Here is a 12965-nt window from a genome sequence, read left to right as displayed (position 1 = left end):
GCAAATGATCCCTTAACTTCATGGAATAAGAGATGGCATATCCTTACCAAGGAAGCAGACAAAAGGAGCTGTAGGAGACATGAGGATAGTTACTAACATGAGTAGTATATAAGGTGCCAGCTACGTGGCATCTGAGTGACAGACATGAGAGACCTCACATTAGCTAACTGTTAGCAGAGACCAGAGGGTATAATTGCACAGTGTCCCTTTATTTTCTGTAATGCTTGCATGTCGGTGTTGCTCAAATCTAGATTTTTCAGACCCTTTTCCTCCGCACTTTTTTTTCTGGGCTGCATTGCTCTCAGTTGGCCTCATTTCAGCCTCTTTCTTATGCCACAGCAGCGAATGTTCCCTGACTTTTTGGCAGTTGTTCATGAAAGTTTTACAGATCCTCCACCCCGCTCCTGTCATATGCTGGCTTCTGCTGCTTATTAGTGTTTGTTTTGGTTACCTTTTGTAATATATGACTACAACTTGCGCCCTTGGTCTGTATTACAGTTTTCTGAGGTCAGACTTTACATCCCTTCTGGGGTCAATCTTCTTTACATCCTATGCTGTATTTTTAGGTTAAGTTCTTGGCTTGATTCTTTGTGTGAATTTTCTACACTTTTTGGACCACTGTGGCCCTTGTGTTATTTGGAAGATTTATTAGGTAGGTTTTGGCTTTTTTTTATTTGGTGTTTTTTTGCAGGGAGGAGAATGTTTGGAGTTTCTCAGCATGCCCCACCCAGTTGTTGTTGTGGCTGCCTGTCTTTTCTGTGCATGTGAATTTGTGCATTTTTGGGTTATATGTTTCTTGTACCCAGTGGGTAGACGCCCCTGAGCTCTGCTAGTACTATGAGCCAACTAAAGGCTGCCATGACCATGGTTTGTTTGCATGGCGCTGAGCCCGAGTGAACATATCCTACCTCTCAGCAGGACTTACTAGCTCAGTCTTGATGCCCTAGCCAGCCAGCAGTTACGCATTTTCTGTCCACCTTGGAGAGTAGGCAGAGCAAGCTCACACGTGCTTGTGATTTACTGCGTACTTTGTTCAGAGTGCTCATGAGTTCATCATTTTTGTGGTGGTTGCCTGACCATTCTCCTTGCTGATGGAGAGAACAGCAAGACAGTGAGTGTATGTTTAGTTCAGACCCTGGAGTGTTTTTTTTGTTGCTGTTGTGTTTTTTGTGGGTTTTTTTTTTTTTTTTCATATTTCAGGATTTAGCAAATCTATAAGAGGCATTTAAATATAGCGATGTATTTTTTTTTCTCCTTACTCCCTTTACATCTGATAAATATCTTTCTGTTTGAAGGAGCTTGCTCTGTCACTAGTTTAATTTTAGAGGGTATTAAAATTTGTGGTAATTTATCAGGTTGCATTTAGATTATATATATTGATCTTTCATTTTCTACCTGGAGATGAGATATGGTAAAGGCAGATCTGTTTCTGTTGTGGTAGACTAAGAAATCTGTCACCTCCTTCCTTAGACTTCTGTTCCTTGGAGATAAACTAGGTAAACAAAGAACATACCAAGTGATATACCAAGGGAGTGTACAGGAGACCTGATAGTTTATCTCTGAGAGGAAGGTTGCAACATCATCTCTCCTCAGCTGCAGTTCTGCATGGAGTTTTTTTACTGATTCTAAAATGTTGATGTAAAGTTTGTTTCACAAATTGAATGGACAACAATTGCTGGTGGAAGTTGGGGTAAAATAGCTTGATCTGCCACTGGCTTGTTCTTTATGTAGCCTCTGTGTGTGCAGACTTCGGATAACGTTACTGCTGTATTTTAAGAGAAAAGGACATGACTGATGTCCAGTTTGCTCAATAGCAAATCAAGGTGCAAGGCACTGAGGACCATACTTAGTGGCATAAAAATAATTTCTTGGGCAGAAGCAACCAAGTAATTTTAGTGGTAGTAACTTCTGATGGAGTGGAGCCTAGGTGACTTGCTTGTATGTAAGCCTGTTGCAACAGTCTCAGATTGCCCTCTTTGCAGTTGTAATTTTACTTGGATCCCAGTTACTGTTCACATGCTGTTGTGACACATCCAAATGAAGGATGCCGTCTTGTTCTCATTCTGAAACTGTTGATCTCTCACGGTCTCCAATTTCCTGTCCCCACACATCCCGGAGTCTGGAACACTTTTGCCCATGCTTTTCCTGTGAGCCACTCTCACCATCCTCAGTATAAAGAGACCACATTATAGTGACATTATCTCCAGAGTTACTATTTATACATTTTAATTTGTACTCATCCAGCATTTTAACTGTTCTGACACGGATTCCAAGATTTTTGTTTGTTAGAAGTAGTTCCCTGGCAAAACTGTGAAGGTCCTCAGGGAATTCCAGTGCAGAGATTTGCAGATGGTTGGAGACTTGCTCAGACGTACTCTACAGGGTAGCACAGACAGACTTGTGCAATGTTTGAATGATGTGTATAGAAAGACAGTATATTTAATGTTGGTGACGGCACTTGAACCTTTATACTCCATATAATTGCAAATGTTTTTGTAGTGTTGGAGTGCTGGCCTTTTCAAATGTAAAACATCTTTCAATGAGAAACTTTCTTCCCTCAGAAAGTTTCAACTATTGTGATGAATGCTTCAGAGCTGTGAGTTGTAAAAATGGCTTTTTTACTATATGAAGAGGAAAAAATTCTAAAATATAACTGTGTGCATTCTAAAGACTGTATGAAAGAATTGCAAAATGCACTCTCAGGGGATTTTCGTTTTGTTTTCCAGTTCATATAAAAATCTTGAGGACAGTTGAGTCTGCCCTGTGGGCCATTCCCAGTTCTTGTGTTGCAGATGGCTGTTTAGATTTACTGTGGACAATAGTTCTAATTGAGTGACAGTGGGAAGACAATGTTTTACTGCCATTGGGAGAAGCAATGCTTGGGCAGATTGGGTACAGACTAACTTTGGGTCTTAGATGGGACTTAAATGTACCTCTGATATGAGCAGGAGATGAATGGGGTTTAGAGCTATGGGTGGTGTTAGACTACGCGGGCAAGACTGAAAACTAGTTTTGTCAGATAGGATAATATTAGGAATCCTTCATTAGAGGGATCAGTCAACTAAAAGGAAGTCTTACTGAGTGTAGTCTGGATTTGTTCTTTACATTTAATTTACCTGTAAACAATTTTTTAGTCATATTAATAAAAATCTTAATTTACAAAGTAATTTTTTTCTGTCTTGCCATTATGTTTGTAAGAAGCAAGAAAAATCAAGGCAAACTCAATAGATATAGGTGCTCTATGGAAGAAGCAGATCCAAACAGAGGCATCTTTGCCAAGATGCGCCTCTAGGACCTGTACTGTGGAGAAGATTTTTTGCCAGTCTGTGAAAACCAATGTATTAGCAGATGGTGACCTTTGGGAAGTAGTTGTGTTTGCTGGGCACAGAAGGAGCAGATGGCTCTGGGCAAACTTCAAACACAACATACTGAAACAAAATCATAAATATTCAGGGTGTGGTAAAGACTGTAGGTCTGTGAACATTACTCTCAGGGCAAACATGGTGTGAGGGATCCCATCCTCTCATTCTACCCTGCATACTTCTTCCTTGCTGGACATCAGACATGGTGATGCCAGTCTGTGGGGCTATGCAGAGTATGGAAAGGGGAGAGTAAGAGCAGAGGATCTTAATGCAGAATAAGAGCATGAGGATCCACCATTTTGAATTTGTGCTTTTCTTTTTTTTGGTTTTGTTTGGGATTTGGACTCCTGTGTTGTTTGTTCAACTGATAAGTGCTTCTGTTACTGCAAATGAGTCTGGACTAAGGGTGGGTGGCAAAACCCTCGAGAATAATCAATCTTTTAGGCTCCATTTATATTTTCAGTGTATTTTTCCAAGGAAAAATTAATCTTGTTTTGCTAATAGATGGCTTTGCTGCCAAGTGCCAAGTATACTGGGGAGGGGGGGGGGGGGGAAGCAGCATTTTTTCCAGCACAAGATTTTATGTGTAGAGTAAGATGGACCCTCTGTCCTTGGTTGTTTCATGCTGACCTCATGAATGGATTTACACAATCCTGTCTTTGGGCCTCTCAAAGATATCTTGCTGATGTCATGAGTCAGAGAAGTTTGATTTGTTAAAGATCTGTGGGATCACTTAATACTTTCACTATGCAGGATTACTTCTCATGAAGTATAGTCACTAAAAACTTTTACATTTATGGTGATTTATTACTGTTATATTTCTAATCTTTATGCCACACGTTGTTTCTCAAAGGATCAATTTTTTAGGGCAGTCACCATGGAGGGTGCTCTGCATTTGTGAGACTGCACTGAATTTTGGAGCCAAGAGAGAGGCATTATCAACCACTGGCTGGGATTTTGGTGATGAGTTGCTAAAAAGCATCTCTGTAGGAAATGACTGCATTTCTGATTCAGTCATTAGGGGTTATAGACATTTCCATTTCAAAACTAGATTTCAAGGGTTCCAGTTAGTGGTTGGTTGACCTTGGCTGGCTGCCAGGTGCCCACCAGGCTGCTCTCTTGCTCCCCCTCTTCAGCAGGACACAGAGAGAGAAAATAGGATAAAAAAACCCTCATGGGTCAATTTTAATGGGAAAAAAGCAAAGGCTGCGCATAGAAACAAAGCAAAAGAGAGAAGATTTATTCTCTACTTCCCATCAGCAGGTGATGTGTGGCCACTTCCTGGGAAGCAGGGCCTCAGTACACACAGTGGTTGCTTCAGATGACAAATGCCTTAATGAAGAATGCCCCCCTCCCCCTTCTGTTTTGTTGCTGAGTTTGATTTATGATATGAAGTACCCTTTGACAAATTTGGGTCATCTGTCCTGGCTGTGCCACCTCCCAACCCGTCGCCCGTTCCCCAGGCTGTGGAGACATCCTTGATGCTGTGCAAGCACTGCTGAGCCACAGCCAAAACACAGTGTTGTGTTATCAACACTGTTCTAGCTACAAACACTGAGCGCAGCGCTTTATGGGCTGCTGTGAGGGAAGTTAACTCCATTCCAGCCAGACCTGGTACACAGTTAAGTCATTCGTTACAGTTACGGCTCTTATACAACATAATATTTTGTACTGTAAATCAGTTTAAAGGATTAAATTGCGTTTTAGTCTCTGATTTTGTAATTACTGAAGGTTTTCTGGGTGAAAAAAACTTGAATTTTTAAGTTATCTAAAATTGGAGGTCAGTTCGTGGTTGTTTTCTCCTCTCTTCATTCATATGCCTTCTTGATACTGAATAGGATTTTTTTTTTAAAATCCAAGTTGTGAATGACTGATGACATCTTTATTAATTGGCATTTCTGGAAACTGAGGGGTTTTGTTCTTTTGAACTTACTAAAACTGGTGGTTTAGTGGGCCAGGAGTGAGCTTTGGTCATCATGAAACGTTACATTTCTTTTTCATTTTTATAACTTAAAGCTACATTTTGAAGTTAGGTAGCAAAATCCAATAATGCACATATTAACTCTGCTAATATTTTAAATTATTTTTTTAATGATTTCAGAGTAGTTGCTCTGAGGGATATAGTCAACCTTCCTCCTGTGCAGTGATTTATTAATAGAGAGTAGGAGCCCTTTTTATCTGACTGAAGGCTTAAAGTAATGTGAAGTTAAAACTATCTAGTTCCTCCCTCTGTTCTTGTTCTGTTCCTTTGTAAGATGAATAAAGGTCATTTGAAGTTAATGCTGGTACATTTGAAACTAATAACAGGAAATGATCTTTTCTAACAATAGGTGATCTCTCTTACAGGCAGGGCTGAGCACATTTCTCATTATAAGATGTGTTCACTTGCTCATATTTTTGGTATACTTTAAGCAGTAAGGCTGAACATTTCCATGTCAGTTGTCTGCCTCAGACGAAATCTGGAATTTTTATGCAAAATACTCAGCTGTTTCCAAGGCTGAGAGTAGGACAAACTTTTATTCCCTCATTTGAAATTTTTCACTATTTGATTTTTTTTTTTTAACAGTTCTATTGTCTTAGCATTTGGGGCTGAGGAGTTTAAGCTTGCTGAGATGAAAGAAAGTCTTGTGTTAGGCACGTGCCCTTGACCGTGGAAGTCTGTCCACATTTTGTGAAGATTTGTATGCCTTTGAATGAAGACAGTTCATATATACTCACAAGACCTCTGAGCACCAGACAATCCTGGAATATTATGTCCACCCAGGATGTGGAAGGAAGCCTCTGAGAGTCAGTGGGAGAGCTATTTGATAGAAGTAAAGGGAGATAATAGGCAATGGAAAAAGCGTATTTGAGAAAGATATTTGAAGTGCTTTGGGTAAAAGGCAAGAAGCCCCAAACCCCATAGCAAGAAGCCGTGGAGAGGTGGAGCAGACTGGTTTAGAAGCTGAGGGAGACAAACTGATACCTCATAATGGCGGTCAAATGGAAAGAAAGGTGCAGGGGGGTTTGAACCTGGGGAAGATGAACAGAAAGGCATGGGCCACCAGCCTATGCTTTTCTCAAAAGCCTGAGTAGAAGTGCTGTTTCTGTAGTCTCAGTGTGGCAGGAAAATAATATACTTGTGTGAAAGCTACAGTCACTTGTGTATTAATTTCAGCTAGCTCTAAAGGTGGAACACAGGAAAAATGATAGTTTGTTGCTGTGGTCACTTAATGCAGTGTCTTGAGGCTTTGTATGAGTGGCTTATGTAAACTACATACAATGATAACTATGTACAGCAAACCGGCATTTAAAGAAAAAGCAAAGATTAGGGACATACTCATCGAGGATTAGAATGGGCAGGACAAACTGTATTCTATAGCCTTGTGAAACTTTACTTTTGTGATCTTGGGGTATTTTTTCCTGTGAATCACCATCATAACATGAAGAACTTGCTGGTTAAATAAGCCTAAACCAATTTTAAACTAAAAGTTTGCTGCATAAACTGGATGTTTTTGGGTTATCAGTTGGGTAAAGGAGAATACTGCTTTGGGTAGTACTGCTCTCCCATGGGTTGCAACGTCTGGATGTGTGCAGTGACTAAAGCAGGGGATGTATGAAGTAAAAGGAAGTTGTTATGGATAAGGCAGCTGAATACATCTGTGGAGACAGGGGTCCCAACTCTGTCTTTGCTGCGGTTTTGTTTGTTGCTCAACAGTGACTGAAGATTTTATCTTGTTTCTTTACATTGGAATTGAGATCCTCAAGATTGATTTGCAGAAGGGTTTTTGTACAAGTAACTTAAGTCCATAATTTGAACATATTGAAGTGTTAGGAATCTGAGAGTGAACACCCTGAGACCCCTGTATGTTTTCAGAAATAAAGCTTTTGTCATCTCAGTTTGCAGGTTGCCCTAAAAGTGTGGATAATGCCATTTTGACTTTCCAGGGTGCATTATGAAGATTGAGTAATGATTGTGATGAGAGCTATAAAAAAGCTCCTGAGGAAACTAATAACCCTACCTTGACAGTAGGATTTGAATAGTCTGGTCAGAAAAAAGGATACAACCACATACAGAACCATCTCTGCTGTGTATAGAATAAAGCAGGGGGCCTTGTCTAAGGGTAATATATGAGTACTTGATTAAAGACAATATCCTAATGTATATGTGCAAGAGGGACAAATCAAGCTTTTGCAGGCAGCCATTCCCTAACTGAAGAATTTTTGACTTTGCAATATTCTAAATACACTTTTCATGCTGCATTCTTTTAACATGTAATTTATGTTTTAACCATGGAAGAGACTGGTAGACTCATTATGAAGAGAGGCTGAAATGTGAAGCTATGTATTAGAAGACCTCCAGGTTTAGTTATAGCTGGGGTTTTTTGTGTGAAACTAAGTGCTTGCTTGTTGCTGCGTTGGCATCTGTAGTTCTGTGGTTACTGTTCTGAGGATGAAATGACCATGGAGAGTGATCTTTCCACAGTTGCAGTATGTGTGGAGGTGAGCCCAGTTGCTGCCTGTCTCTGTGGGTGAAGGCAGGCTTCTCCTTTAAGGGCTGAAAGCCTTTCACAAGTGCTTTATTTACAGTCAAAAAGAATTGCTGCATTGCTAGGGGCACATTGTGGAAAATAAAAACAACTCTGTTCTTCTGTGTTTTCTGTTCTGTAGGTAAAATACAAAAGAGACTTTGAAGAAAGCAAAGGAAGAGGGTTCAGTATTGTGACCGATACGCCCGAGTTACAAAGACTGAAAAGGACTCAGGAACAAATCAGTAATGTATGTGACTGCCGCCTAAAGTGATTGTAGATGGAGAAATAGTGTGTCTAAGAAAAGGCGTGTTTGTTGGTGTTTCTGATGAAGTCTGTGAGAGTGAAGAATCTGATTTTGCTGACCGATTTGTGTATGTCAGATTTTGAAGTGTGTGTCACTCTGTACCATGGACTTGTACAGCACATTGGCAATGTGTGTTCACCTCTCCAGCTTTCAGCAAGTATGCTCAAAGTATTTTCTGTACTAAAATGATTTGACACTTTTTGCTTTTTTAATAGATTTGCCAGCAAGTAAGTTTTGTTTATATGTAAACTATACAAATGATATGAACTATAATGTTTTATCTTTTTTTTTTTACCAGGGGTTTTCAAAATTAGCCAAACTGGCAAGATGGAGTTTTCTAGACGCAGATAGAATTTTGATCCTGAGTTTTAAAAGAAAATACATACAAGACAATGTTCTGCAAGATGAAAAAGGAATGGCAAATAGCAAAACTTAACCATATGTTTCATTAGCTTAGAGCTTGAATGCAAAATGCTTTCAGGAGTGGGATTTTTTTAAAACAGGACTTCTCCTGACATGTTTTCACTAGGAAAGATATTTATTTATATTGTATTCCCTTGTAGCATGTTTAACTCACTACGTGGTGGAATATTGGGTGATATGTAGTGCAAGTTGTGATATATTATGAAATAAGTAAGAACTGGTGTGAGCTAGAAATTATACAGCATCAATACCATTAGCTTGTCCTGGCTTCTCTCCTGATCATTCTGCTGTGGGAACTTGTCTCCATAGATGATTTTGTGAAAAGTTTTTGAATCATTCCTTGTAGTAATGAAATAACTGCATGGTATCAGAAGCACCCAGTGTAAGTACAATCACCTACTTGAAAGAAAAAACTTTTTTCAGGTTGGGATGTTACTGTAAAAAATGCATCACTGAAAATTACTACTTTATCACAGCAATGGAGATGTACCATTCTTGCTGAAGCATTCACTAGTTAAGGTTTTGATGTCTGGAGCTGGTCTTTGAGATGAAAAATTAGGACTCATTTCCTGGAGCCTTGGCCAATGGGGAGGACAGTTAATTTCAGAGCTGTGTAAATGCTCTTGTGCTTATGTAAGGGTGAAGGCTCTTATCCTAAGTTAATGGTGGGGCTAACTGAAATTTCTGGTTTGTGAGGGAGAAAGATCTGTTCTTCAGAGTGGCAAAAAGCATGGCCATTAAGACTTCCATTTGGGATCTGGGGAACTTCAGTGAGTCCCTGGTTTTAATCAGCTGTATTTTTTATTCAGACCAGGAACTTAAATTAGGTCCTCTTATGACCTACATAGCTTCCTCAAGCAAGAGTGATTCTTTTGTGTGGGGTAGTTCTGGAATGCATCAAGGAGATGAAACGAGCAATGCTCTGATGAATACTTAATCCCTTGTATGGGTCTGCTCTGTTAGGAGAGGTTGAGAGGAGTACCCTACAGCAGGCCTGTGGGTACTCAGTTTTGGATATTGGCATGTCAAGAAATTTAATTAGATCTCCCAAGCCCAGTACCCTCAACACCAGAATATGGAATAGTATGACACAGGTCATGTGCACACTCTTTCTCTCTCTCTTGTTCAAAGCATATTGGGTTTTCTGTTGTGGGAAAGGGGGAAAATAAAAACAAACAAGTAGTTTTGTGAAATGGGAAAGAGTTTTCTTCCTGTCACTATTTTTGAGTGGCACAAGGGGGTTTCTCTTCTAGCAGATAATCCTGTTGCACAATTTATGATACTTCCTGGCTTCTGAACCAAAGGTATCTACCTGCCTTTTCAGACCCAGAAATATCTTTTTAAATGTGAAAAGTTGTTTTTGAGTTTTTTTCTTGGTGGTTGGATGTGCCACTCTTGTCTCTTCATTCCTAACCACCCAGTCTTAACAATACAGATTTGTTCCATCCATTCTTAACAATACAAAATTGTTCCACTCAGCCTTAACAATGCAGAGTTGTTTCCTTTTCTTGATTTATGTAGCTGACAGACATTCCAAGTCATGGACTCTATTAAAAATAATTAATCTTGAAGGGTAAAATGGAATTTTAAAATCTGCATGATAAAAGAAGTTGCATTTCATTAATGCTTACACTAAAATAATAATTTGATTTATAGTATTATATTCTAGAAAGGTAATTTTGCATAGGCCACAACTTGAATCTAATTAGAAAACTCCTGTATTATAGAAATGCATTCCACACAGAGTAGTTTCTGTATTTATCAGATAAACAGTATACATCATGGACTAAGGATCTTATTAAGATTTCAAGACGCTGAAAGGTAAGCACTTTCATAATTCTACAGTAATTTTACTTTTCATATATAGCAAAATGGAAGAATACTAATATATATATATATTTAATTTTCAGTTTTATTTTGATTTCACCTTGCAGTATTAGAAACTTCTCAAAGATCCTATTTGAAACAAAGTTGTCACAACTTCATTGAGGGGGTAAGTGAGCACAGTTAAGTGTGTAGCTATTTGTGATGAAGATAAATGACAAAATAAAACTAATGATGATTATTTAGCAGAAATCTTTGTAAAATATTTTCTTTTTGTCCTGATACTAAGTTTTGCAGCATACATGGACGTTAGCACAGTGCTCTGACTTTTTAAAGAATCTTTTATGCGCTCAATATAAGCCTTGAGAGGAAAAGAGGTACTGGGGGAAGTGAAAGTGGGTTGATGGGAGGAGGTTGGATTTTGATTGCTATTTTTGCACCAGCAATCCTACCTCTGAAGACTTAGACCAAACTTGTGGAATTTATTTTGTGGCTCAATGGATGTATCAGGACCAGAATGAATTTTCTTAGAAAAGAATGAAATTTACCCTAGTGTCTCATATTTTTTAGCATTAAAAGCCTGATTGCATGTTGCAGTATGTGCAACATGCAAGTTAGAAAGAATCACAAAGCCTCTCCAGGACATTCAGGTTCAACTGCTCAAAACTACAACTGTTAGAGCTTCTTAGCATTGAGTTAGCTTGAAAGGTGTAAACCACGCATACTAGCATGCTAATCTAGATGGATGTAGGGAAGGCTGCATAATCTAAGCAGCTTTTTTTACTGATTTGCAGGACTTTTGGCACCCTTTGCATGGCTAAGCAGACATTAAAAAAATTAAATAAATGTTATGAATTAATATGTGTGAAAATGTTTATAAGTATTATAAAAAGTATATATGTTTATAAGTATTAGTATTTTTTGAATCATTTGAAATACAAAATTTCCATCACTTCTGCTGCAGATATCACTGTATCTTGGTATTGAGTATGTACTTAATATAAAAAAAATTACACTGTTCACACAGAGGAATGTGTTAATGTTGCTGAAGGACCTTGCATTGTTTTTTGTCCATCTTGAACTTTGAGAGGATTTTGAATAGGAATGGAAGTATTCTCACAATTAAAAAAAAAATCAATGTATTTTTATAGGTGATTTTTCCAATAAGCTAATGATAAACTAATTTTACAAGGAAAAAGTTAAGGTGGCAAAAGGAACAGAATAATTAAGGAAGACGGCAAAAGCCTTTTTATTGATCTATCATGACACATGGCTAAATGAAGAAGCGGGAACTCAATCTAATAATACTTCCTTTGGGGAAGTGGAACACTTTAAGCAGTTTGCAGCAATGAGGTGCAGCTTACTGCTGCTGCACTTTTATGTCTAGATAGATGGCTTGAAGCATGTTTCATCCTATGTGAAATAAGTTGGTCTTTCTTAAATGTGTTCCTGGTGAATGTCTGCGGAGTATAAAGCAAAACAGGTCTCTATACAAATTGATGGAGTGAGATGCTTTCATTAAGATAAAAGCCAGTGCTTGGATGGTTGAGGTTGCTGGCTTGGTTGTATGGCTGGAGGAGTGCATGGAAGCTTTCACAGTGGTTACCCTCATTACATTGAGAGCCCATGTAAGCTTTTCTCACTTCCATATTCATGAATTTAAGTCATGTGGGAGCAAGCAGCAGCACACATCTCTGCCCTTCTTCCCTTTGAGAGCGAGCAAAATGAAGTCATGCAGTTCATTTGTATATATGTGACTCCTTTTCCAGGAGGTTTGGGTTGTATATGAAATGAAAACTGTACTTCAAGGTAAAAAAAAGGAAAATAAGGAAACAGATTGAATCTGGTATACAAAGCACATTTCCAGTGTATCCTATTTTGGTGAAGAAGTTAAGAAGGACAGTAGAGTTAGTAAAGAGAAGATTGGTGAATCATCCCAATGGGGAATGGGGGGGCAACGTCTCCCCCATATATCAAGAGTTCAACTCCTCACTGAAGTTAGTGAAGCCTGTATTAGATGCAGAGAGAGAGCATGAAAATCTTGTAACATTCTGAAAAGCAGTGTAGCAGTGTATATGGATTTGAAGGAGAAAGGCTATGTCTTCATTGTCTTTAATGAAATATGGTGCTTTTTTTTTTTTTTTTTTTTAAGTATCAAGGGTCACATTCCACTTCCAGTTAAATTTATACAGTTTCAGCGGAAGCAGCCAAGGACAGGATTTCCCCCATGATGTGAATCAACTAAACACCTGTTTTCTGGAGAGAGAGGCAAATGATAAGGAATTACGTATTAACTCAGATGTGATATATCTTCATATAGCAACTAAAAGAAGAAACAAATGGCATTGCTACTGTACTTGTGCACTTCTGCACTTCTGAAATTAGAAACTGTCCCTAAGCAGCATTAAACCATGGCTCTGTACTTGGAAGCTATTGGCACAGTTATCTACCTGTTTACTTGCTCAAACATAAAATGGTCTCTTAAATTGCCAAAACAGATTGTAGATAAAATTGGCAGGAGAAGAAGATATTAACAAGAAG

At 38.6% G+C, this 12965-nt stretch overlaps 1 protein-coding gene across 1 annotated transcript in view; it reads left to right on the top strand.

Moving 5' to 3' along the window:
- Positions 1 to 12965, top strand: part of NEBL (nebulette) — a 269698-nt gene that overhangs the window by 115143 nt on the left and 141590 nt on the right. The window contains exon 4 of the mRNA XM_056336349.1: positions 8013 to 8120. Coding sequence (XP_056192324.1) covers positions 8013 to 8120 — 108 coding nt within the window. The remainder of the gene's footprint in view (positions 1 to 8012; positions 8121 to 12965) is intronic.

Source organism: Falco biarmicus, chromosome 4 (genome assembly GCF_023638135.1).
Source record: "Falco biarmicus isolate bFalBia1 chromosome 4, bFalBia1.pri, whole genome shotgun sequence".
In the NCBI taxonomy this organism is placed as follows: Eukaryota; Metazoa; Chordata; class Aves; order Falconiformes; family Falconidae; genus Falco; species Falco biarmicus.
This window is presented reverse-complemented; position numbering and strand designations above follow the sequence as displayed.